The sequence below is a fragment of the Balaenoptera physalus genome (genome assembly GCF_965194825.1).
Source record: "Balaenoptera physalus genome assembly, chromosome: 10".
NCBI classification, from domain to species: Eukaryota; Metazoa; Chordata; class Mammalia; order Artiodactyla; family Balaenopteridae; genus Balaenoptera; species Balaenoptera physalus.
Genome location: NC_138889.1, coordinates 113722598 through 113746801, shown reverse-complemented (window position 1 = coordinate 113746801; position 24204 = coordinate 113722598). Strand labels below are relative to the sequence as shown.

The following is a 24204-nucleotide window of genomic DNA, read 5'->3' as shown; positions in this document are numbered from 1 at the left end:
CAGGACGTGTGCTGGCAGTGGGAGGCGGGGCCGGAAGGGGCGCTGGGCCTGGAGTGGCAGCCAGGGCGTGGCCCTCGTGCCCTGTCGCCCAGGGGCCGCCCAGCTCCTCACACCGTTGCGCAGACCCCATCTCCCGCCCGTGGTCCCCTCACCCGCATTCAGGGGACCCTGCTTCAGGCGTCCGGGCAGCTGGGCCAGCCCTGAGGAAGGTGCCCGGGGAAGGGTGCCTCCCTCCCTAACTGCACGGCCCTGCCCCCTGCCCGCTGCAGGGCACCAGGGCCTGTCTGACCCCCGCCAAGGCGGCAGCTTCCCGTTCTGAGCCTCAGCCTGAGCCGCAACAGGACAGAGACCCCCGAGAGACAGCTCTCTGGCTGGTTCACAGGGTGGCACGTCAGTGCCTGGGGCACCGAGAGCCCGTCCAGCCCAGACGGCCAGCAGAGCCTCCTCAGGGCCCCTCCACCCGCTGTGGGGATCTCAGGGCTGTCTGTGGAGGGGGGCGGGCTGCTGGCCTTGGGTGCAGCCTGGAAGCTGCTGGCAGCAGCACCCTCAAGATGGGCGTCTGTGCCCACAGCGGGCACTCTACTCAGAGCTCAGAAGACCTCGAGGTTCTTTAGACACCGGGCGGGGTGGGGGGGGGAAGGAGGTGAGGGCCTCTGTCCTCAGCCTAAAGGGCGCCCAGAACACCGCTGTGGGGACGCCAGCGCCCCCGTGCCCCCAACCCAAGCACTCCCGACATCTGTGCCTTGTGCCTTGTGTGGAGCCGAGTGCAAGCCCTGGAGGAAAGCAGCCCCAGGCTGAGCGCTTCCGTGGGGATGGCCCTCCCTCCTCCCAGGCTGTGAGGGCCGCACCTACCCCCAGGCGGCCTCATGCTCGAGGCAGGACACAGGAACGGGCGGTGGGGAGTCCCACAGAGCCAGGCCAACTGTCAGGACCTCCTTCTGGCCCTCAAAAACATTTACTGGATGGTTCTTTCCAGAGAGGGAGACCCATGCCAACAGGGCCACGGGCGCGCGGGCGGGCCTTGCTTCCGGCTCCCCACACCTCCAGGGAACGAACCGTGGGCGAGACGCGGCCTGCCGGGCCGGGGTCACTTCTCCAGGGGCGCGTAGTTGAGCAGCTTCTCGATCAGATCCACGTGGGCCAGCAGCATGCGGCGGCAGCAGTAGCGCTTCAGGCCCAGCGCATCCAGGGCGTCCCTGAGGGCGAGGAGAAAGCTGGCTGCAGCCTGTTCGTCCTGGCAGATGGAGGACCTTGCCTCGGCTGCAGCAAGCCCTGCTCAGCTGCCGTGGGCTCTGCTCCCCATGTCGGGGAGGGAGACACCTCTCTCATTTTCCAGAGACGCCGCCCGTCACCCTCAAGGCTTCTGATGTGCAGACAACGCGGTGGCTTGGGAAAGGGAAGGCCAGGTCGGGTGGCCCCTGCTTGGGGCATCCTGGGGAGGGGTCCCGTACAGGCTGCCAGCATTCACTTGCACTCTGGTCATTTCAGCAGCCTCCTCGGAACCTGGCGCAAATACTAAGGCCATCCATCGCTTCCCCATTCATCCGACACACTTGCACTAAGAGCCTACGCCTCCCTGGCACACCCTGGGACCCAGAGGTTCAAATGTGATGAGGATGGGGCTGTCCACACAGGGGCCCAAGGTCAGACTCTAGTCCAGGGTAGAGACTCAGACAGGCACGGTGGTAACTGCAGTGCTAAGGGGTAAGTAAGCACAGAAGAAGGACCCCCACGATAGCCTGATGATGAGGCCTATGTGGTCAGGAAGCGTGTCCTATGTCCTAAAAAAAGCCAGTGAGTCTGCAGCACACGGGGGTGGGCCTAACAGCGGGGAGAAGAAGTTAGGGAGCAGGTGGACAGAGGCGGCTGAGGGCTTATTTGCCGTGGAGGCGGCGAGACTCGCCAGGATACCTAGGAGTCCCCAGACAGCAGCAGCTTGACGCCCGACTCCCTCCCCTCCCCAAACTAAGGGGGCGGGGGGGGCGCTTTCCTGAGAGCAGATCCGGAGAACAGGGATGGAAAAGACTCCGGGACTGAAAGCTCCCCCGCCCAGGGTCACCTGGAATCTGATGTGAGTAGCCCCCGCCCCCGCCCTGCAGACTGGGACCCCCCGACACCGGCCCGACACACCGACCCCGCGGGCCGGGACCCGTCCCCCCAGGCCCCTCAGGCCGGGACCCACCCCCCCTGCCCCGCAGGCTGGCGGCCCGGGGAGCGCTTCCCGACCGCGCTGGAGGCCCTCCCAGGCCGGCCCGGCGCCTCACCCCTCGGTGTACTCGGCCTGCAGCAGCCCCAGGTAGGCCTCCCACTTGTTGCCGACGATCTTCCCGCACGTGAAGCAGCGCACAGGGATGATCATGGCGGCACCGCAGCAGTCAGCAGCCAAACTCCTCGATCCTGCGGCGCTTCCGCCCTCGGCTCCAGCCCCGCCCCGGGCGCGCCCATGGCGCGGGGGGTCCCCGGCCGTCCGCCCTCCCTGGTGCCGTTGGCATCCGCTTTCCTCCGCGACGAGTTTCCGAGGCCCGTGCGGCCGCGGCAGGAGCAGGCGGCGCCCCCCGCCTGCCACTTTGGTACATCCCGGCCTACGGCGTCCGGGCGGGGCCGTAAGGGCCCGGCGGCGGCGTTCGCGTTTCTCGTGTCCGCATGACTGACAGCTGCGCGACGAGCTGACGGCCCGCAGGTATAGCGCCCCCGGCGGGGATGCAGTCCGGGTCCCGCTGACCGCGCGCCCGAGCCGGGCCCAGGCCCAAGCCGAGCCGGCGCGAATTTCAGGCCCCGAGCGCAGAGCCCGAGCCGAGTCTCAGCAACAAGTTGCGGGCCGGGCTGGGGCGCGGCGACCCCGCTGCGGGCGAGGAGAGCGGCCGACCGGCGGCCAGTGGGGACCAGGAAGGGGGGAGGGTCTCTCCACCTGGAGCCGCTGCCCGTGGACACTCGGGGGTCTTTGCGCTGAGTTTGGAGGACCCTCGGAGTCGCCGCCCAGCCCGATTGCCCCCACAGTAACGGTCCCGGCCCGGTAGTTGCCCGTATCCCTGACGGCGGGAGGGCGCGGTGCGAGTGACCCGGCGGGTGGCGGGCTCAGCTGGCCGCTCCAACCCGCAGCGCCGCTTCGGTCCGCTTCGCCCCTGTCCCTCCTGCCTTCTTCCCGGGGGAGGGGCTGCGAGGGGGTGCGGGATGGGGCTGGCTGCACCCGTCCCAGGCCAGGCTCTGATGAGTCGGGCGCCTGCGATCTGGGAGCGTCGGATCTCTGAGGACCGGGAGGGTGGTCAGGGGGTCGTCATGGAAGTGGTGTCCTTTGAGCTGAGCCTTGACAAGGGATCCCGAGTGTGTGTGAAGGAGCAGGACAGATACCGGCAAAGGGGACCCATGGGCTGAGGCCTGGAGGCTGTACCTGTGGGACAGAGTAGGTGTCGGAGCTGGAGGGGATGGAGCAGGAGCCATGAAGGATTTAAAGGGAGGGGAGGCTGTGTCTCTGGAGATGGCCTGCGGTGAGCCCCCTGATCCTGTGGCTGTGTGCCGTGAGAAGCAGGGAAGGCTCCCTGGAGGAGGTGAGCTTTGGGCTGAGGAAGGTGGATGTGTCTCACAGTGGCCCCTGTAACCTAGGCACCTATGCAGAGTCTGGGCACATTTGCTGGCCTGGGGCATCTGGATTTCTGGTTGGGGTGGGTGGGGCCTGACAGTCCTCTCAAGGTGGGTGACGGAGTCTGGATTTAGTTGAGGGGCAGGGAGATGGGGGTCCCCAGGGTCCTGGAGAGGTTGATCAGAGCTTCTGCCCGCCTGAAGTTTGGGCACTGACAGCCTCCCCAGTGACGTTTGCCATCCCCCACCCTGCCACGTGCGGAGCCACGAGCAGAGGCCACCTCCCTGCCCAATGCCCCCCCTTCCCAGGCTGACGGGACACATCCTGTCCCCGGCCGGGGCAGGGGCCTTGAGTCACAGTGGCCTGGGGTTGGAACCGGGCTCAGCTGTAGAGGCTGCCGCACCTATGGAGGTGAGGGAAACAGGGGAGGGATCTGGGATGCCATCTGGGTAGCTCTTCGGGAGCAGGAGCGGGTGTGGGCAGAAGGCTTCCTGGAGGAGGGGCCCATGGTCCGCCTCACCCTGCTCTGGCCCCAGAAGTTGTTTACTCCCAGAGACTGAGGGGCCCGAGAGCCAAGCTGACATTCCTGGAATTCTGAGAGCTGTGTGTAGATTGGGGGGAGTCTCCTCCCTCCAGCTCCCTGATTTCCCAGGAGAGGCCACGGGGAGCAGTGTGACTGCCTGTGTGCAGGCCCCCTACACACATGTGCACAGAGGCCCCTTGGGGCACTTGACCCTCCGTCTCCACGCTGCCCTGGCTCAGGCCTGGACAGGCTAGACCTGAGGACCCAGAGGAGCCTCAGAGGTCAGCCCTGCCCCCTGCTCGGCTGGCCCCCTCGTGTGTGTGTGTGGGGGGCAGGCTGGGGCACGGACCTGGCTCTCCTCAGGGTGGGCAGGGGCAGGAGGGCGCCCCAGGAGCCCAACACACGGTGTCGGGGGTAGCGGGGCCAGGCCTGCCTGCAGGGGCAGTGGGGTGTGAGCACAGATGTGGCCCAGACCTCTGGGAAGGGCCGGAGGTGGGGCAGGGAGAGTGAGGCGCTGGTTTTCCGAGAATGCGGTGTCCTGCCCCCAGGGGCGGGGGCACAGGGAGGGAGGGCTGTACTCACATGTGGTCTGGAACCCAAGAGCCCTGTTTCCTGCTAGAGGAGGGTCACTTCAGGGCAAGCAGGGGACAAGGGGAAATCAGTGATTGAAGTTTTAGCTGCCGAGAACCTCTGGCCCTGAGTGTTGTCCTGGAAACAGGCTGAGAGTCAGCTGACCCTGCCCCCTGGTCCTGGATTACAGCCTCCGCTTCCCCATCTGTGAAGCGTGGGTGGAACCAGACGCTGCCCAGCTGGAGGGTCCCCATACTGGCTGCGTGGGCCTGGGGGGTCCCAGGCTCAGCCCGGAGCCCCGGCGGCTTTGGGTAGACGCGCGCTCACGCGGTGGGGTGAGCGGGGTGCTTGGACGCTTCCCCAGGGTACGACGGGGTCGCCTGCCTGCAGCACCTATGGTAACCCTCGGGGCCCTGGGGGCTGGGGCCTCGAGAGTGGTGGTATTTGCAGGCGTGCTTGAGGCTGAGCTGGCCCAGCCTAACGACCCTGTGAACAGGCCGGGCCCAGGGCCTTTGGGAACGTGATCACGTGTTCGTCTGCCAGCCTGGCCCCACATGGGGCTCCCCGAGGGCACCGCTCAGGAGGGGGCGGGGGGGGGTGTCAGCGCTGAGGTGGGCGCGTACACTGTGGGCACCGGAGAAGGGTGTTCCTGGGGCCTGGGGTGCGCGGGAGCTGCAGGCTGGTAGGGGAGGGCCCTGAGCTTGGGCTTGGCCTCGGTGGGCCCAGGGAAAGCCTGGGGGCCCCTCGGCGGCCTCTTCCTCGCGGACCCCTCCCCTGGAGGGGGTGTCTCCCAGCCCCAGGGGCTGCAGTTTGGGTGGGGGGAGGTGGGAGGGTGTGCGGGCCGGAGTGGCAGCAGGAAGGCCGACACCACGGGCCTGTTTGTGTTGGCGGGGCCCTCCTGGCTCCTCAAAGCCGCCTCAGAGCCGGCTTGGCCTGGGCGCCGGGGTGGGCGGGCCGGCTCAGCTCTCCACCCCGCGCTGCCCGCTGGGGTGTGCGCTCCGGGCCGGCCCGTTGCTGAGGCTCAGGGCGGCTGTGCCACTGGGAGCTGCCCGCCCACCCCAGGCCTCCAAGGCCGCCGGGGCAAGCTCTGTTTCGGCGTTCGGGGAGGTCCTTCTCTGAGTTAGACCTTGGTCTGGTCAGGTAGGCACCCATGACCTCCGTGTGGCTCACGCTCCCCCAGGGTCCCCACCTGCCCCCGCCCTGGGGCCCCGGAGAATTCAGAAGGCCCAGCCTAGGGCTGGCAGGCTGCGGGAGGGTCTGTCATGGGGTTCTCATTCAGCCCCATCCCGAATGCCGGCTGCACGTGCCATTCCGGGGGACGCAGGCCTGTCGGAACCTGTGCTCAAAGGAAGCCCAGAGCAGGGAGTGGGGCAAGGAGGCTTCCTGGAGGAGGAGGCTGGGCCTGGGTGAGGGAGAGAGCCAGCCCGGTGCTGTCGGGCCCTGCACCCATACCCTGACCGCAGGCTTGTGCCTGGGCTGCCCGAGATGGGGCTGGGGGCCCCGGACTCATGCAGGGGCGCTGTGGGGGCCGGAAGGCGGGGAGGTTATTCATGGAGGGTCCAGGGGTGCCTTTGGGGTGGGGGCCAGGAGGGTGGGTGGCCGTGAGGGGTGGTGGTGGAGCTGCCCAGTAGGGCCTGACGGGGAGGCCCGTCCCCCCAACGCCCGGGTCTGGGGGTGCGGGGCGTGCAGACGCAGCCTTGGGCCTGGAGGGTGGTGGCTGCGATGCGTGGTCCTTTGCTTCTGCGGTGTGGCTATGGGCTTTGGGCCCCTCAGTTCCTGGGGAGGGGGTTCATCAAAGAACATGGGAGGGGCGCATCCCTCCCACTCATTGCCCTCGATGTGTCACTGGGCCTGAAACCCCTCCACGGACGCGTCTTTCCCAGGCACAGCGGTTGCTGGGGGGGCAGGGGGGGTCCCGGACCCTGGGCCCACGTGCCTCCTCGCCCCACTGTGGTGGGTGCCGTTCGTCCCCCTAAATGAAGGGACAGGTCTCAGGTTGCCGGGGCCTCCACCCGCTCAGTGGCTTCATGTCTGCCCCAGGTGTGGGTGTGAGTGGACCGGCTGGCAGTGGGCTGCCCACGAGGGCATGGCTGTGAGGGGGTGGGCATGTGCCAGTGTGGCTGTCCCCTCCTGCCCCTGGGCCGCTGGAAAGACACCTGCCCCACCCCCAGGCTGCAAGGAGCCTCTGGTCTAAGGGGTGAGGTGTGAGGGGCGGGGCGTGTGAGCTTGGGGCCCCCCCCACGCAATCCCTGGCTGGTAGGGGAGGACAGAATCCCCCTTTGAGCGCCAACGGCAGATCCATGGGCCCCGTGTGAGGCATCGCCTGCTGGCTCCCTGGGGAGAGCGTAAGGCTGGTGGCTCATGGCATCTGTCTGCTGGGAACCCAGGAGGGCGTGGGGTGCAGAGCACCTCGGGATGAGTGGACAATGCCGGCTGGTCTCAGGGCTCCAGGACCGCTGGGGGCTGGATGGTCCTCAGTCCGCGTGTGTGTCCACATCTCTGGACATGTGTGTTCTCTGTGTGCACGTCCCCGTGTGGGCACTCTTGTGTCTGCCAGGGCATCTCAGAAGGCTGAGTGACCAGAGGGTGGGGATGCAGCCCCCTGGTCTGGGCCGCTGGTTGGTGCTCCGGTCCCGAGTCTGAGTGCACCACCACCCAGCCCCCAGCTGCCCCTGCAGGGACCCGGTCCTGAGTGGAGAGCCCCACAGAGGCTGGGGATGAGGTGCGGCACGGCCTCCGTTCTGCCCGTCTTCCTTCCACAGAGCTCTGGTTTTGGCCTTGCTGACTGCTCACCTGCCACCTGGCCGGCCTTCAAGGGCGCCGGGCACCGCCTGCCTTCTTCCCTGCCACAAGCCCAGGTACGTGGCGGCCCGTGGGGCAGTGGGGGCAGCGCTGGGTGGCCTCCTGGTCTCCCCCACGCCTGGCCCAAGGGCCTTGCTGGCTGGATACTCTCCTGGTCCCGGGACAGACCGAGGCTGAGCCAGCCAGCTGTCACCCTCTCAGCATGTCTCACCGGGGTCCCACTGCTGGAGGAACGGCTGGACTTTGAGGACAGGTCCCTGGGCTGGCTGGGAAGCGCCCCACTTGGTGGCCTTGATGTGCTCATGTCCTCATTGCCATCGTCCCTGGCATCCTTGGTGGTTTTCTGGTTTAATCTCAGCTCAGACTCAGGCTCACCTGAGGTGATGGGTACAGGTTTTAGAGACAGGAGAGGGCTTGGCAGGAATTTGGGGGCGTTGGCATGGTGTTGGCTGAGTGAGGTGGGGGAGAGGGCAGCCTGGGCGCTGGGCCCCATCGTGGGAACGCAGGCCGGCCTTCCACCCCTGCCCTGAGCTGCAGTGTGATGAAGCGGAGGACGGGCAACGGGGGGAGGACCCCACCCTTGTCCTCAGAGGCCCTGCCCTGGGGCCAGGCTGGGGAGACAGGCACATCCTCAGCCCTCCCGTGTCCAGTGTGCATGCTGAGCGCAGGCCCTCTCATGCATTGTGACTCTCGGGGCCCTGAGTGTCCATCCCTGGCTTGGGCGTGTGGGGCTGGCTGAGCTGGGCCAAGGGAAAGTAGCCAGAGGCTGCTGGAGTTCACCAGGATCTCCAGGGGTCACCGGCTGCCACTTGCTCTCTGGGCAGAGCTGCGGCCAGTGGTCTCTACAGGGCCCAGATGGGGGCCCTCCAAGTCTCACTTCTCCACTGGGCCCCTGGTGCGTGGTCACCGTTGTATCCCTTTCCAGGGGTCCAGACACTCCAAAGAATCCTTGGCGGAGGACAGGGTGGAGGGACTGTGGGAAGCCCCAGGCTGGCTGGCATGTGGGCAGGGCAGGGACGCTGGGGCTCTCCTGTCCCCACTCCCTGCCAGGGCCAGCTGGGCTCAGGGAGGACCTTGCTAGGACACCGCCCTGGGGGCTTGAGCTGCAGTTCTCCTCAGAGCCCGCCGGGGGCAGCGCAGGGCTGGTGCAGTGGTCCTCAGGGCCCCACAGGGCTGCCAGACCTCACTGGGCCCCCAGCCCAGCAGACGTCCCCCAGACGTGCTACCTCAGGCACCTCTCAATCTCTCAATCTGTCACTTTGTCACTGACAGTCCTCCTCCCCCGCCCCCACCTTCCTCCTCCTTCTTATTCCCCCACTTCTTTTCCTCTCTTCTCCCATCTGAGTTCTGCTGATCTTGGGCGAGTCCTTCCCTCTTTGGACTTCAGTTTCTGGGACCATCCTATGGTGTGGACGCCACCAGTGGGCGGCCTCAGTGACTGGGAAGACCCAGTCCAGGGTGCGGGGTGCATCCAGGCCTGCGGCCACTCTCCCCCAAGCCTGGCTCCCCTGCTGAGCTGAGAGGCCCAGGGCAGATGGGAAGGAGGCATCTGGGCCCCATGCTGAGGTCCTCCCCACACACCCCAGGGCCCCCACCAGTGGGTGGGCTGTGGAGGCACAGCTGAGGGGAGTCTCCCCCCCTGTGACTTCTAGGCTGCTCCTGGCGCCTGTCTGTCTGCACGGCAGCACGTGTGCACACCACACCGCCGGTGCGAGGGGCCTTGGAGCATCATGTGTCCCTGTCACCTGGCTTGTGTGGATGTGTCTGGGAGGGCCTGGTGCCAAATGAAGTTCAGGGCCTCTTGGTCAAAAATCATGGAGAGTTTCAAGACAGTGGCAGCAGAGCGTCAAACCAGAGAGGGGGTCCTGTGTGACATGTGTCACGGGCACATGTCACATGCCGGTGAGGCCGTGCCTGCTCCCTGCCCAGCGAGATGGGACCATGGCAGGACAGGGGGGCCTGCGTGAGCTCTGGGCCTGGAGTGGGCCGCCAGCCTTGCATGCGGCCTGTCTCTGGGTGCCCAGTGATGACTCCTGCACTCCTGTGTGTCCGGCCCCTCCCTTTAAGTCTGAAAACCTCCCCTTATGCCTTGCAGAGTGACCCACCCTCTGGGCACGCAGGGTGCCCCAGAGCACCCTCCCCGCTTGTTCTCCCTCGCCCTGGCCCCTCTGAGGGGCTTGTCCTTCAAACCGCAACTCTGCTCCCTCTCCCAGGACCGCCCCCCAGGTTGGATCCCACAGGCTGACCCCTGTCCTATGTGAGCTGCGGGAGCTTTGGGGTCCCCGCGCAGCGCTCGCTCAGCCCAGGGTGGGCCGCTGGAGAGTGTGCACCCCGGTGGGTTCCAGCTGCATTCCCCGCGCTACTTCGATCTGGGCCGGGGGCCCGGGCCGGAGCTGCCGCTAGTCGCCACCAGACAGCAACTGGGTCACCCCTCATTTGCATAGCGCTTTGCGTTTCGCTTGCGGTCGGAGGCCTCAGAGCCCAGCCGGCAGCGGGGTCCCGGCGCGCTGCGGCTTCGGGGCAAGGCCCGGGCTGTCGCACCCGGGGCTGAGAGCTGCCTGGACGCCCGCCCGTAGCCCCCTACCGCGCTTCCCGGGCCGGGCGGGGAAGGGGAGGGGAGAGCGAGGGGCGCCGGCGCGGGCCGAGGGCCGAGGGCGGCGCGGGGACACCGTCCCGGGGCTGCGATTGGCCGGCGCGGGGCGGAGCGGTCGGATCTGAGGGGCGGGGCGGCGAGGCGGGGAAGGGGCGGGGGGGAGTCCGCGCGGGGGCGGGGCCGGCGCGGATTGGCGGGCAGGCGGGCGGGCGAACGCGGGGCGGGGCCGGGGCCGGGGCTGTGGCGGGCCGGCCGGTGTCCCGGGCCCGCCGCGGGTCCGAGCGGAGCGGCGCGCCCGGTGCCAGCGCGGGCCGGGGCGCGGAGCCTGGGGCGGCCCCGGCAGCCCCGCGCGATGCGCCGCTCGAGCACGGACGAGTCCACGTACCGGCGCAGCCCGTCGCCGCCGGGCAAGGAGCCGGGCTTCGCGCGCGGCGGCCCCTTCTTTGGCCTGCACGCCAACCCCGGCCCCAAGGCGGCCCAGGCGCGCTACACGTCGCCCAAGGGCAACAAGTACGTGGTCTTCTACTTGGACCTGTCCTTCATCTTCCTCCTAGAGCTGAAGCGCTGCAGCATGGCGCGCGGCTGCCTGCAGGGCGTCAAGTACCTCATGTTCGCCTTCAACCTGCTCTTCTGGGTGAGTGGCGGCGGGGCCCCGGGGTTGCTGCTCGCGCTGGAATGCGGGGGAGACACCCGCGACGCAGACTGGGGGGTGTGCCTGGGGTCGCCGGGGGCCAGGGCTGGACCGGCCCTTGGGGAGGGTTTCCGGTGCCGCTGGGGTCCGCCGGGCCTCTGCGCTCTGGGCGGCCGCCCCGCGTCCTCTCCCCTCTCTGTCTCTTCCTGAGACCGGCCGTGTCCCGCACCTGCCGCAGGTCGGCGTGGGGCCCTGCGCCTGGCCTCTACCGGGTGTGAGCCCCTGTCCGTGCGCTGAGCCGCTGGTGCCTTCCCCTCCGGCCCCTTCTCTCCCTCTTCGTGGGCGCAGACCATGTCCTTTCTGCACTCGCCTCCCCGGCAGACCGGCCTCCCTGGCTCCAGGGACCGCACTTGGGGAGGGGCTGGGCGGGGTGTGGGGGAGACGGTCCCCAGCCTCCCGAAGCAGGGAAGGGAGAGGGAGGGTGTGTGGGTGAGCCCTCCGGCTGGACCAGACCCTGGTAGGGATGAGCAGTCGGCAGGAGACCGGGGCTTCCATAACTTTTGCTGAGGTGGGTTGGGTTTGCTCAGAGGAGGTGCCTGTGTCCAGAGTAGAGGTGTTGGCGCTACAGGGTGGCCCCCGTCCCCCCAAACTGGAGGACACAGTTGCCACCCAGACCCAAACGGCAGGGAGGGTGTTGGGCTCGGGCTGTGGCAGGTGTCACACCTGACCACCTGGAGCACGCCTGGCCAGGCCTGGGCCCCACCGGCTGGGCTGGGGGAGGGTTGGTGGAGAGCTGATGCCAAGGTCACTTCCTGCTCCCACCCTTCTGCCACAACTGGGAGTGAGGGGGCGTGGCTTTCGCTCCGGCCTGGGCTCTGGACCCCAGAAGGAGGCTGTCAATTGTAAGCTCATTTGCATGAGGTCCAGTTAAGCAGAAATGCTCAGAAACCGGGGCCGCATTTCTGCACATCCCTTCTCTCCTGGACCCTGGCCTGGGAAGTGGGAGGGTCGCTGGGAGGGGTGGCCAGCCTGGGAGGCTCCTGCCCCAGTTGCCCCCTCCCGAGGCAGTCACCCGAAGAGTTGTTCTCTGCAAGGGGCTCCTGGGAGGGGCAGGGCCCGGGCCCAGAGCGGAGGACCCCCCCGAGAGACCAGGAGCCAGCAGCAGAGGTGGGTACAGCTGGAGCTGTGCCCAGGCATGTGCAGAGGTGACTGTTTTCTCTTGGCGGGGGACACTGACCGATGCAGTGGGCGCAAGTGTAGTGAGCGGTGGGCTGCTGGCAGGGTCAGTGTGCCTTAGGCAGTGTGACAGGAGAAGGCTGCAGGTGACAGTGTGACCAGAGCTGGCAGCCGTAGGTGTGATGGTGGGGAGCAGTGAGGGTGGTGGACTGACTGGGGGATGGGCAGTGGGTGTGGGGGATGGTCCCAGGTGGTGGGCAGGACCTGCTTCTCCCCTTCCCTGACCTCCCCAGTGACCCGGGTACCTGCTTGCCCGGAAAAGGAGAGGGGGCCCCTTGAGGAGGCCTGTGCTCTGAGAGCAGCCCAGCCTAATGGGCCCCCAGGCTGAACTGTGTCTGCCCTGTGAACCCTGAAGGAGCCTCCGTACCAGCTGCAGGGCGGACGCACTCCACTGATTCCTGCCGTGGATGACGTCCTCAGCCCAGGAAAGAACAATTCAGGAACCCCCTGGGATCCCCTCCTGGGCTAGAAAATCCAGTTCCCTTTTATTATCCAATTACACTCCCTAGCCAAGCAAACTGGGCCCCTGCCAGTGTGCTGTCTTGGCCTCTCCACACCCCACCTTGGTGCCCAGCGGGGTTCGAGGCCTGGGGGTCAGAGCGGGGACCCACGGGAAACACGCTGAGGCCAGGGGTGGTGAGCATGGTCGAGAGGCTGGCGGGACATCCATCCCCCCCGGTCCCCGTGCAGGTGTCAACTAGGCCATTGCTGCTGGTGACAGAGGCTGCAGGTGGGGTGGGGCTAGAGCACCCCTTCCCCGGGAGCCTGGCTCATTTGCTGTCTGGGGGTGCGCAGTCCCCGCAGGAGGGGTAGGTCCGCCCCCATTTCCCACTTGGGAGGAGCTGAGGCGAAGTGGGAATGAGGATCCCGGCCCGTGGACCTGCTTGGAGGTCAAGATGCACTGACCTCCCTGTGGCTTCCTCCTGCCCCCCAGCCCCTGCCGGGCACCCCTTTCCTTCAGGAGTCACCTCAAAGCCCCCATTGTCCACAGGCAGACCCCCGCAAGGCCCTGTCACCCACACCTGGCCCCATTAGGCCCTGCACGCCTGGCAGGTCTCTCTTCCCGGGCCTAAGCTCGCCTCCTCCAGCCACGCCAGCCCACCCCTCCCCCTCGGTCCCCAGTGCGGGCAGCGCCCCTGGCTGAGGATGGGGGAGGGGCGGGCTCTGAAGTTAATTGGCTCTGTGTGCCCTGTTTGCCGGGTTTTCCCTGGGGGCTTCTGGAAGGGCAGGGTTGAGGCCTCCAGCCTCGGGTACCAGTGGGGCTGGAAGACCTCACGCATCTGTCCTGGTCCTGCGTGGCCTGTGGGTCACTGGCCCATCTCGGGAGAGGAAACACGCCCTCCCGTTGTCACCAGGGACTGCAGCTCGGGTGCCCTGAGACGGGGAGCCAAGAAGGTGCCGGCGGGCAGCAGGGGCACCCAGGGGAGGAGAGGCCCAGGTGCCGACCGAGCCCCAGACCTCCACCTGCCCTCCTGCGGCAGCCAGGCCCTCACGGGGCAGGGACAGCGCCACTGGGGACACAGCTGCCCTCCTCCAGGCGTGCACAGGTGGTGGGCCGCCTCGGGCCGGGGTCCTTGGGTCAGCGGTGTCTCCCGGTGAGTAGGGCTGTGTGCGGGGGCGGGGGCTGAGCCGCCCCTGCGGTGCTCTCCCGCCCCCTCCAGCTCTGGGTGGGTGCTCAGGGCTCCCCCAGGGGCGGTTTCTGTGGCCCCAGGGGTGGTCTTGTTGGTCTGGGGCGGTCCTGGGCAGAGGCAGGGCTGGCTCTGAAAGGGGAAGGTGCTTCCGGGCTCCGTGGCCGGGGGGCCGCACCCAGGCCTCCTCAGCCGTGTAGCCCAGCCCGCACCCGCCCAGCTGAGGGCCCGGCGCCCTGCTTCCCTGGCGGGGGTGCCTCCTGGTCTTGCCTCTGGGCTCCTCCCTGCTCCGCCTCCCCCTGCAGTGTGGGCAGGGTCTGTGTGTGTGGCTGGGCTGGGGGTCGAGCCCTGCCTGCCGCCCAGGCTTCCGGACAAGTCCTGCCCTCCTGGGGTCCTCAGTTTCCCCAGCAGCACCACAGGGGGGCCTTGGTTTTCCCCTTTGATGAGCTACAGACCGAGGCCTGGCCTGCTGTCGCTGGCCTCTGGGCAAGACGCCGTGACACTGGTGGAAGGTGCTGGCAAAGGGCTGTGCAGGGCTGGGGGACCACCTCCCCCAGCCCCGCCGCAGTCGGGGAAACAGGCATGTGCAGGATGCCCTGCTGGAGGTCACGGTGCAGGGCCGGGGACCTGCAGACCTGACCCCGTGGCTCCTCTTGGCCCCAGCCTTCTGGAGGTGCTGGGGGCGTCTGTGTGTTCTGGCTCCGGTTTCTTCCTGCAACAGGGTGGGGCAGGGCAGTGGGGGTCCTGCTGCCTGGGGACCCTGAGCCGGGGTGGGTGGGCAGCCCGAAGCGGGGGTCCTTGGCCGTCCTGGTCAGGTCAGGGGTCAGGATGCCACAAGATGTCGGCCCTGCATGAGCGTCCATTTCTGAATCGTCCCACTCCCATTAGGAAGTTGGTGGCAGCAGTTGGTCGGGGGCCCTGGGAGTTCTGTCTGGGGCAGAGAGGTGTGGCCTCAGCCACTAAGTGGGGCAGGGGGCAGGGGGCAGGGGAGAGGCCTGAGGGCCCGGCCCCACCTCCCCATCCGAGGCCCTGCCCCCTGTCTGCTCCCCGGCTGCCCTGGCAGGGCACCGCTCCTCCTCCTTGGACACCAGCCTCAGGGGGTCCCTGGTCAGTGGGGCCTCCTCCCTGATGGGCTGGAGCCAGTCCTCTCATCTTGGAGCCTGGGGGGATGTGGGGCTTGCTGGAGTTTAAGGAAACTAATTACAGTCAGTTGCATAGATTTCAGTGGACAGCTTGAGGAGGTGTCACCTGGGGAACGACATCCAGCCAGGATGGTCCCTGAGCCCCTGCATTCAGTCCCCCCAGCCCCTGCCTTGGGCCCTTGCAGACCTGACTTCTGGCACAGGGGATAAATTTTGCCATTCTTGAACTTCATAGAGATGGGTTCTTCCCGTGTCCTGTGGCTGTTCTTGGCCGGGAGGGGCGTGTCACCCCACCATGCCTGGCCCCCACCCCAAGATTGTGCAGGCTGCCAGGGGAGGGGCTTCTGGACACAGGCTTGGCCCCTGTGGGCACCCAGCCCTCCACCCCGTTCCGAGGACCTGGCCAGCTGCCCGGCCATCTGCCACCCTGAGCCATGTGGTTGGAGGGGCAGCAGCGGAGGGCCGGCTGGCACCCTCCCCACATGGGCCTCACCAAGTGGCCCCACCTGCCAAGACCTAGGCCAGCCCCCAAAATGTGTGGACAAGAAAAGAGCAGGAAGTGGGGAGAACATGCCAGGCGATGGGCTGGGTTCCGGTGGGGACAGGTGGGCAGGGTGTGCGCCCTGGCGGCCGCAGGGATGGGGGACCCCGATGGGTGGGCTGGGCTCCTCTCCCAGGCTGTCGTGGGGTTGGGGTCTGCTCCTGGGCCCCGCCTGGGCCTCTGTCTGGCCCAGGCAGCGATGAGCGGGGCTGGGGAGGCGCAGCGTGGGACACGGGGAGGGTGGGGTGGAGTCCCGGCCGCCCTGTCCTGGGAGGGACCTGGAGTGCCCAGCCTTCCCGGGACTTCAGCCCCACCTGTCCTGAGTTTGATGTTCTGTCTGGGTCTAACACGGCCCATCTTCTCCTGTACTCGGAGGCTGTAATTTTCCTGGAAAATGTTTTAAAAGCTGCCTACGCAGAAACAGTTTCTAAATTACAGGTAGTTTTATTAGCCACGTGCATGCATCCCGTTAGCGCTGAGTTTCTGGTGACTGGATGTGCTTGAACAGGGGGCGCCTGGGGCTTCGGGGCAGCATGTCGGTGACGTGTGTGCGTGTTGTGGGTGAAACTGTGTGATGGCGAGGGACGTGGGCTGTGTGTCCGCGTCACAGTGCGTGTGACGGCAGCACCTGGGTGACAGCCGGCGGGTGTCTCTCCTGCCATCTCGGAGCTGGAGGTGAGGATGCTTTGTGGGGTCTTAATTGAAGAAGTCTGTTTGCACCAAGGCTGGGGGCAGCGCCCAGCCCCTCCAGGATACCCCCGACCCGGACGCCCCCCCCACCCCCCGCCGCCTCCACAGCGACTTTGCCGCGGTGTCCTCCCCGTGCCCTTCCACGCGTCCCCACGGGGCCAGGGAGCTCGGAGGGGCTCATTTTCCTGCTGACAGGAGCCATCCGCGCCACCCTTGAAGGCAGAGCCATCTGGGCAGCCGTTTGGTTTTAAATAACAATTCTCCTCTCTGCTCAGAGGCAGCCCCACCCACCCCGCCGGGGCCCTGGCCTGGGGGCTCAGCCCGGAGACGTAACCCTCCCAGAGGGGGTGCTGCTGGGCTCTGCAGGGGACGGACGTGTGTGGGCTGGGCGAGGGCCCAGGACAGCCTGGCCGGTCGCTGTTTCCTGCAGCCAGAGTGGCCCGACTTCAGCTCCCTCCAAGGGGAGGCTGCCCCCACGCTCACCCTCCCTGGCCTCTGCCCCAGGGTCCCTCCCCTGCCCCAGGGTCCCTCCCCTGCCCCAGTCCCGGCCAGAGGCCAGGGGAGCGCTCTCTGCCTGCGCAGGTCTGCAAGGGCCCCGCTGGCTGCTCCCAGCTCCAGCCTTCCCCCGGCGTCCTCGGAGCGCCCCTGAGACCGGGGACGGCCCCTCGGCTCCCCGTTCCTCACCTGCAGGCCGGGTGGGAGGGTTGAGGGAGCCAGCACCTGCCCCAGCCTCTTCTGTGTCCCATCATGGCACGCCCTGGGCAGGTGTGGGTGCCCAGTGGCGCTGGTGGCCAGTCTTGCTCCCTCACGGTGGCCTTGCCGGCGGTCAGCACCGTGGACAGCGCTGTCCCCGCACCGCTGGCCGGGGCCTTGCCACACAGGGGTCATCCCCATCCCACAGGTGGGGGGCACACACATCTCTGTACAGCCAGCAGGCCCCACCATAGCTGGGGCTGTGCCCAAGCCCAGCTCTGGGGTGAGGCTGGATCCTCTGGGCCGTCACCTGCTGCCAGTGTCCCCAGCCTGGCTGCTGGTCCCCCCGCCACCGCCCCCCACCCCGGGCACACGCCCAGAGCTGCAGCCCCCACCCCGCCCCGAGGAGGGCTCAGATGGGCAGGACGAACAGGCCAGGGCACGAGAGCCCCGTCCTGTCTGAGGTGCTTAGCGCTGCCACCCAGGCCCCAGCCTTAGCCAGGAGCATCCAGAGTGGGTGGTTTATAATTTTTAGACAGAAGCTCTTGTTTTGGTGGAAGGTGCAAAGAGGGATGGGGTGGGGGTCAGAGAGGAGCGCTGTGTTGGCCCTGAGCTGACCGGACCCCCATGGGGGTTATCATTCCAGCCCGGGGGCTCTCCTGGCCCGCTCAGCCAGCCCCGGCGAGGCCCAGAGGGACCTTAGACGCCAGCAGGAGGCCTGGGCCAGAGCCCCTGGCGCCCGCCCACCCCTCGGGGACCCCGCGGCTGCCCCTGCTCTTGGGCTGGGAGCTGCACCACCGCCCCCCCCCGCCCCATAATTGCAGTCTCCTGCCGGCTCGGCTTCACGCACGGTGTGTGCTCCCCGGTGGGTTAGTGAGAGCGGAGCAGCGTCCCCCATCCCCACCCCTGTAGCCAGGGCTGCCTGCTGGTGGGGGCAGGGAGGCGGAAGTCTCCTCAGGCAGGGGTCTCAGGGCCCATCCGGCCTGAGTCTGGGGTGGGGGGTCCCTGCCAGGGTCAAGACCATATGTCGAGGAGGCTCCTGGTCCCGGGGGGTGCGGGGCCCCATGTGCTGCCCAGTTCTGAGTGGGGCAGGGCCCCCAGGGCTGCCAGCCCGTAGGCATCAGTCCCCAGGTGGTCTCCTAAAGCCCAGGTTGCCGTAGGTCCAGGGGCTGGTCAGCCATGTGGGGGGGCTGCCTGCCCACAGCCCGGCCCTGGACACGTGCTCCCGTTTCATCTGGAGACGACCCAGAGGCTCAGAGCCCCGGGGGCTGGAGCCACAGCGCCCTTGGCGGCTGCACTGGCTCGCCCCTGTCCCCCGAGGCCAAGAGCCGTCCCCGGATTCATCACCGCCTGCCCTTCTCTGCCTCTTCCTCCTGTTTTAATCGATTTTTGTAATAATGAGCAATTACGAAGTTCAATAAAAGCTCCAGTGGTCGAGGGGAGGGGGCCAGGGAGCGGGCCGGCAGGGGCTCGAGGGACTGCACCTCCTAGGGGACAGCTGGGGCCGAGGGCGTGTGGGGGGGTGTCCAGCCCGGGTAACAGGACAAGACTGGGAGGTCAGCAGGGCAGCGAGGGTGCCCGGGGTCTGCCACAGGGGTCTGGTGGGCTTCTCACCTCCTGCTCCCGCTGTCCCTCTCGCCCTGTCCGGGGCCCAGCTGGGCGGCTGCGGCATCCTCGGCGTCGGCATCTGGCTGGCGGCCACGCAGGGGAACTTCGCCACCTTGTCCTCCTCCTTCCCGTCCCTGTCGGCCGCCAACCTGCTTATCGTCGCCGGCACCTTCGTGATGGCCATCGGCTTTGTGGGCTGCATCGGGGCCATCAAGGAGAACAAATGCCTTCTGCTTACCGTGAGTCCGGGGGGAGGGGCACGCCGGGCGGGACGCGGTGGGGGGGCCGGTGCGCGGGGGAGGCCTCCCCTGACGGACACGGACACCACCCACACGTGTGCCGGGCAGGGCCCCTCCGTTTCCTCCAAGACCCCCTCTCCAGCTCCTGTCCCAGCCCTCTTGGCCCCCCAGGACCCTCAGCTTTGGAGATGGATTTAGAGGTGGGAACGTTAATCACAGATAATGGAGGAAAATGATCCCTGGGCCGGGCTCCCTACCTATTAGTGTGCCCGGCACAGAGGCCTCGTGGCCACCCAGGTCCTAAATCACCTGCTTCAAATGGGGCCTTTGTCACGGGTGGGGCCTCCAGAGGGTCTCAGAGGGCACGTCCCCCATCTGTGCAGCTTCCGCAAGTGTCCAGCACGTTCCAGATGTTCCCGTCGGGGCTTGGACCCCTCGGAGCAGCGGGTAGGGTGTGGCTTCGGCCCCTTGGACGAAGGAGGAAGCTGGGGTGCGGGTGGGGCCCCGACCCTGGCCTTTCCCACAGGATGACTTGGAGTTCGGAGGCTGGTGCCTCCTGGGGCAACGTGGGCCCAGGTTGAGGGGGGACAAGATCGGGCACCCCAGGAGAGGACCGGGCCCGCTCCCCTGGCACTGTCCCTTCTCCCCACTCTGTCCAGGGGCCCCATGGGGCCAGTGGGGCTTCAAAGAGCGGTGTGCCCCACTTACCCTGGCTTCTGGCCCCACTCCCCCGCCCTCCTTTCTTGGGGAGCGACGTGGTGGGAAAGGAGGTGCCGGCAGGCTCCACCGCTCAGCCCGGTCGTGGCGCCAGGGCTGTGCCTCTGCGGGTGCCCGAGTGGAGTCTGCCACCCTGTGAACGGTCTGAGCAGTCAGGGGTGGTGGCTTCTCCAGCTTGGTCCTGCTTGGGAGGGCACTGCCCCCCGGCTGCCCTTGGGGACATGACCTGGGGGCTGGGGGTCACTGCAGTTGGACCCACTCCCTGGATGGGGCCTCCCGGGGCGTCGCTCCACCTGGCTGCCCATCACAAGGACACAGGCGCGGGCCACACACGTGTGCTTCAAGGTGTGAGGCTTGTGCTCAGAGGTCGGGCGAGAGACGACGGTCTCCATCCCCTGGAATGGAGACGGGAGGGTTCCGAGGGAGGTGGGGCAGCACGAGGGGCCTGGTGGTCTCCAGGCTGCAGGCCTGGCTGGGGGCACGTGTCTGAGGTTTGCGGCCCCGCCTGCGGGGCAGGGGGGGCCGGCTCGCTGAGGCTGCCTCCTCGCCCTCAGTTCTTCGTGCTGCTGCTGCTGGTGTTCCTGCTGGAGACATCCCTCGCCATCCTCTTCTTCGCCTACACTGACAAGGTACCGCTGCCCCCGCTGCAGGTGTGGGTGTGGGCGCTCCACCCTGCCCACCAGCGAGGGCCAGGTGCTGTGGGCGGTGAGGCAGGAGGGGCTGAGAACCCAGGCCAGGGACCCCCAGCTCTGCGTGCACAGACACTGGGACCCGGGCCGTGGGTGTGCTTCTAACTGCAACCCCAGGAGGCCAGGCCTGGAGGCTCTGGAAGGTTTCTGAGCTCCCAGGTGGCCCGGGCTGGGTCCCCTGCTCCTGTCTCAGCTGCGTGTCAGCTGGAGGGGAAAAATCTCCCATCCCCCACTCCCATACAGTTGTTCATTTACATAAGCGAGGGCTCATTTACGTGTGTTTTATTCTCTGGGTTATAATCCAAGACTGTTGTTTTTTGCTCATCCTGTTTGGCTTTGACGGCTGGAGCTCTCAGTTGGCTCCCGCGTCCCTGACCTGCCCCTCAGAGCACCTCCCTCCTCTCTGGTGCTAGAAGACACTCCAGGCCCATCTTGGGGGTTCCCTGCCCCAGCCCTGGAATCGGTCGTTTCTCCAGGGAGCCTGGTTCCTTTATTGGAGAACGAGTGCTCTTAGGAACCAAGATCTGGGCGCTCTCGGCTGGCAGCACGGAGCCGTGTGGGTTGTAACCGGTGTGTGCAGACACAGCCCCAAGGGTTTCTGTGCCCGACCGTCTCCATCTGTACATTAACTGACGTGTCTGACTTGGATCCCGTGCTCGGCACCACAGGAGGCCCAGGGAAACCTTGGGGCAAAGGCCAGAGCCTGGTGGGGGCTTCTGGGAGGAGGTGACCGCAGGGAGTGGGACAGAAGGCACAGGGGGCCGGGGCGGGCGGGGGTCTGGACGAGGTAGGTGGAGCTGGCCGCTGGGTGGCCCCGCTGTCCTGCAGATCGACAGGTATGCACAGCAGGACCTGAAGAAGGGCCTGCACCTGTATGGCACCCCGGGCAACGTGGGCCTCACCAACGCCTGGAGCATCATCCAGACAGACGTGAGTCGGGGCGTGGCCGGGGCGTGTAGGCGGGGGGCGTGGCCGGGCGTGTAGGCGGGGGGCGTGGCCGGGGCGGGGATGTGTCCCCCTCCCGTGCACAGTCCCAGCCCACCCCTCCCGCAGTTCCGCTGCTGCGGGGTCTCCAGCTACACGGACTGGTTCGAGGTCTACAACGCCACGCGCGTGCCCGACTCCTGCTGCCTGGAGTTCAGCGAGAGCTGCGGGCTGCACGCGCCCGGCACCTGGTGGAAGGCGGTGAGCCTGGCCCCGGGGACTGCGGGTGGAGGGCCGGCCTCGCAGCCCCTGTGACGCCTGCTCTTCCTGCAGCCGTGTTACGAGACGGTGAAGGTGTGGCTCCAGGAGAACCTGCTGGCTGTGGGCGTCTTTGGGCTGTGCACAGCACTGGTTCAGGTACGCGGGGACCCACCCCAGCCCCGGCCCCGGCTCCCCAGCACCTGTGTGACGGCCCTGAGCCCAAGGACAAAGCAGCAGAGGAGTGTGGGTCCCCACGCAGAGGTGGGGCTCACAGGGGATAGTCAGGAACGATGTCCATGGGGAGGTGACCTTGGACGCCTCAGAGGGCAGGCCGCCCCGGACTCCTGAGCAGAGGGCCCTACCGTCTCCTTGTGGGTGGAAGCACAGACTGGATGCCGCTGCTGAGGGCCCACGTGCCAGCCCCATTCCTGCAGGCCCTGCCCAGTGGCCGTGGTGGGCAGTGGTCACAGGACTGCCCAGTGCAGAGTGAGGTGGGCGGCCCAGGCCCTGGTGTGAAGTCCAGCCAGCTCGCCCCTGCTCCCCAACCCCCATGCAAGACCCGAGTGCCAGGACCCTGGGGGAGCTTGAGGTCAAGCAGTGTCAGGGCAGCCCCCGTTTCTGGGGTGCAGACGGGTCGCAGACAAACACTCCCTAAGGGATGATGGCAGTTTGACAAAGAGGCAGAGGGCAGCTGCTGGGGGCCTAGCCTGGAACCCGTAGGCCCTGAGACCACCAGCGGAGCCCAGGGTGGCCAAACCCAGCCCAAAGGGAAGGCAGGTCTGGGGCTGACACCAAAGGGCCCGTGGGGGGCAGGCCCTGCCCGAGGCTTCCCCAGGGAAGGGGGCTCCAGGCCACCTGGGAAGCTGTGGTGTGGGGCCGGCGTGCCTGCCGCGGGCTGTCGCCCCTGGAGCAGCCCTGCCCAGCCCCGCCTCTCCCCACAGATCTTGGGCCTGACCTTCGCCATGACGATGTACTGCCAGGTGGTGAAGGCTGACACCTACTGCGCGTAGGCTGCCAGCTGCCCGCCACCCCTGCTTCGCTGCCGAAGGATGTCGCCCCTGGGGAGACGACCGTGTCCCCACCTGCCTCTCCCACTACAGGACCTCTCACCAGCCCAGGCATGGGCACGGGAGGAGCAGGCAGCCAGAGCCCCCAGGGCTCCCAGCCAGGCCTGTGAGCGCGGCCAGGAGGGGCTTCTGGCGCTTCTTACACCCAGGCGTCCTCCAGAGCAGTGTCTTCCCCCGCAGCCCTGTCCCGGGCAGGGGGCTGGGGTGGGAGGTGAGGGGTTGACCACTGGTCCTGGTGCTCGAGGCGGGTCTGCAGCCCCGTCCACCCACATTCCACAGCGGGGCCAGGGCCGGCTCTGCGTGCGTCTTAATAAAGTGTGTGGGCAGCAGCCCCCCAGCCGTGTCTCTCACTGCCCTGACCCCGGGGGGGCCACACCAGACAGGCCCTGTGTGGCCGTGGGTCCTCCGCCCACCGATACCGGCCTGGTGCCCGAGTGGGGCTCCGGGATGTGCGCGGGCCCAGCGGGGGGAGCTCCCTGACCGGACAGACGGTGGCCCCTGCGCCCGCAGAGGCTGGCAAGAGAACCTCAGTGAGGCTGGCTCAAAGCCGTGTCAGAGAACGGCCCTGAGCCTCAGTGACCCGCCCACGGCCCGTGCTGCGGACACCCCTCTCCTGACGTGGGGTGGCCCCCATCCAGCCTCAGGGCCTCCCCCTCCCCCAGGGGTGTCCTCCCAAAGTGGAGCTCAGCTCCATCTTTCCTGTTCTCTATTCCTATTTCGTTCCTGGAAACTTTGTCCCTTAAGTGTCACTCACGGATTTTGCAAATAAGTAGGCTGTTGGCAGCGAAGCAGTTGTCACAAGGCCCAGAATCAGAGAAACGGTCAAACTGCGTCAAACCACCTCAAAGGTGGGGCGGGGCTTCCTGAGTACACGACTGATGGGAAGTGAGGAGGGTGGTGTGTCTGGGGGTCCAGGCTGGGGGATGGGCCCCTCCCAAGGGCCTCACTAGCTGTTGGGCATCTGACCCCCCCAAATGGCACCCCATACTCTGTTTCCAGCCCGTTCGCCTGCCGGCCCTGTGGCCCCACCCCCTCTGCATCCTTGCTGTGTGGCAGACCTGCCTGGTGATGCCTAGCCAGGCACTGACCCCAGCGCAACCCAGACCACCAAGGTGCCCCAGCCCCTCCTGGCCCTTGGACCCCCACCCCACGCCCCACTGGCCTCCCCAGTCCTCACTCCACGGAAGCCACCAGAAGGCCGGGGACCGTTCCAGCAGAAGTAACAGAGTTAGCGAGCGGTTCACACACCAAAACCAAACCGTTCTCAGGCACCACAGCAAACAAGCAGGAAGGAAGTGAGCAGAGTCCGGCCAGGCCGTCCCCCCAGCCCTGCCAGCGCCCTCTGCCCTCTGCCCAGGTCCGCGTCTGCACCTCTCCAGCTCCGCTTGGTGAAAGCCGCCGCTCGCCTGTGCTCAGTCATCCCCGCGCGTCTCAGGCACAGACTTGCGGACACTAGACCCTCACGCCCAGCCCCGACTCAGCTTCTCTCATGGCCCCCGAGCTGCCTTGGCAGCCCCGGCTGTGCTGAGATCCCAGTGGGACACGCGGGGCCTGTTTAAGCCGGGGCCAGCCCTGCCTGCTGCCACGCGCTGGCCCGCGCCTCCGTGGGGTTCCCAGGCCCCCTCCCCCTTCGCTGGTTTCCCCGTCCTCCAAGCCTAGGCTGGGGAACCTCCCAGGCACCCGGCATCCGGTCACCCAGCTGGCTGCACGTCCAGACACCGAGCACGCTGTGGGCCCACAACTGGCCTTGCCCCCTCACGCCCCAACTCCTGCAGACGGCCCCGCACCACAGCCCAGCGCCCACTCCCGGTGCAACGGCCTCCTTGCTCCCCTCCCGACCCGGCCTTTGAAGCTGTGGGGACCGGCCTACAGCCCCGCCCTTGGGACCACAGCCAGGGGTGCAGCAGGCAGCGTGGGGCTGAGGGCCTTGGGGAGACAGGCTGGCACAGGCAGGTGGGGGGGGGCATCTGACCTACCATCCCAAGTGCCCGCCTGAAGCCCACGCCGGTAGAAGTGGGGTGTCCTGGTGGGCTGCCGCCAGCCAGCCTAGTTTCCGCTGGGGGGCCACGAGGC

At 67.5% G+C, this 24204-nt stretch overlaps 2 protein-coding genes across 10 annotated transcripts; one reads left to right on the top strand and one right to left on the bottom strand.

The window, feature by feature from the left end:
* Nucleotides 1–920: 920 nt before the first annotated feature.
* POLR2L (RNA polymerase II, I and III subunit L) lies at nt 921–2511 on the bottom strand. The gene is made up of 2 exons (XM_082477280.1): nt 2265–2511; nt 921–1196 (listed from the first exon to the last, which is right to left on the bottom strand). Exons 1-2 carry the CDS (start codon nt 2357–2359, stop codon nt 1088–1090), a joined length of 204 nt encoding a protein of 67 aa, XP_082333406.1. The 5' UTR covers nt 2360–2511; the 3' UTR covers nt 921–1087.
* Nucleotides 1311–22460, top strand: TSPAN4 (tetraspanin 4). Of its 9 annotated transcripts, none has more exons than XM_082477268.1 (9): nt 1311–2071; nt 7433–7528; nt 10620–10699; nt 18282–18473; nt 19745–19819; nt 20708–20809; nt 20933–21064; nt 21137–21220; nt 22006–22460. In XM_082477268.1, exons 3-9 carry the CDS (start codon nt 10637–10639, stop codon nt 22072–22074), a joined length of 717 nt encoding a protein of 238 aa, XP_082333394.1. In that variant the 5' UTR covers nt 1311–2071; nt 7433–7528; nt 10620–10636; the 3' UTR covers nt 22075–22460. The 9 variants fall into 9 exon arrangements, with proteins under 9 accessions (XP_082333394.1, XP_082333391.1, XP_082333397.1 ...); XM_082477265.1 differs by lacking the exon at nt 1311–2071 and adding an exon at nt 2556–2680; XM_082477271.1 differs by lacking the exon at nt 1311–2071 and adding an exon at nt 2739–3013.
* The last annotated feature ends 1744 nt before the right edge of the window (nt 22461–24204 follow it).

Bases quoted from the DNA above. Each gene is read 5' to 3' on its own strand.
- POLR2L (XM_082477280.1), bottom strand. From the start codon at position 2,359: ATGATCATCCCTGTGCGCTGCTTCACGTGCGGGAAGATCGTCGGCAAC. The intron at 1,197-2,264 runs GTGAGGCGCCGG...CCTCGCCCTCAG, and splicing joins CAGGCCGAGTACACCGAGGG to GGACGCCCTGGATGCGCTGG.
- TSPAN4 (XM_082477264.1), top strand. From the start codon at position 10,418: ATGCGCCGCTCGAGCACGGACGAGTCCACGTACCGGCGCAGCCCGTCG. The intron at 10,700-18,281 runs GTGAGTGGCGGC...TCCGGGGCCCAG, and splicing joins CCTTCAACCTGCTCTTCTGG to CTGGGCGGCTGCGGCATCCT. The intron at 20,810-20,932 runs GTGAGTCGGGGC...CCCCTCCCGCAG, and splicing joins GGAGCATCATCCAGACAGAC to TTCCGCTGCTGCGGGGTCTC.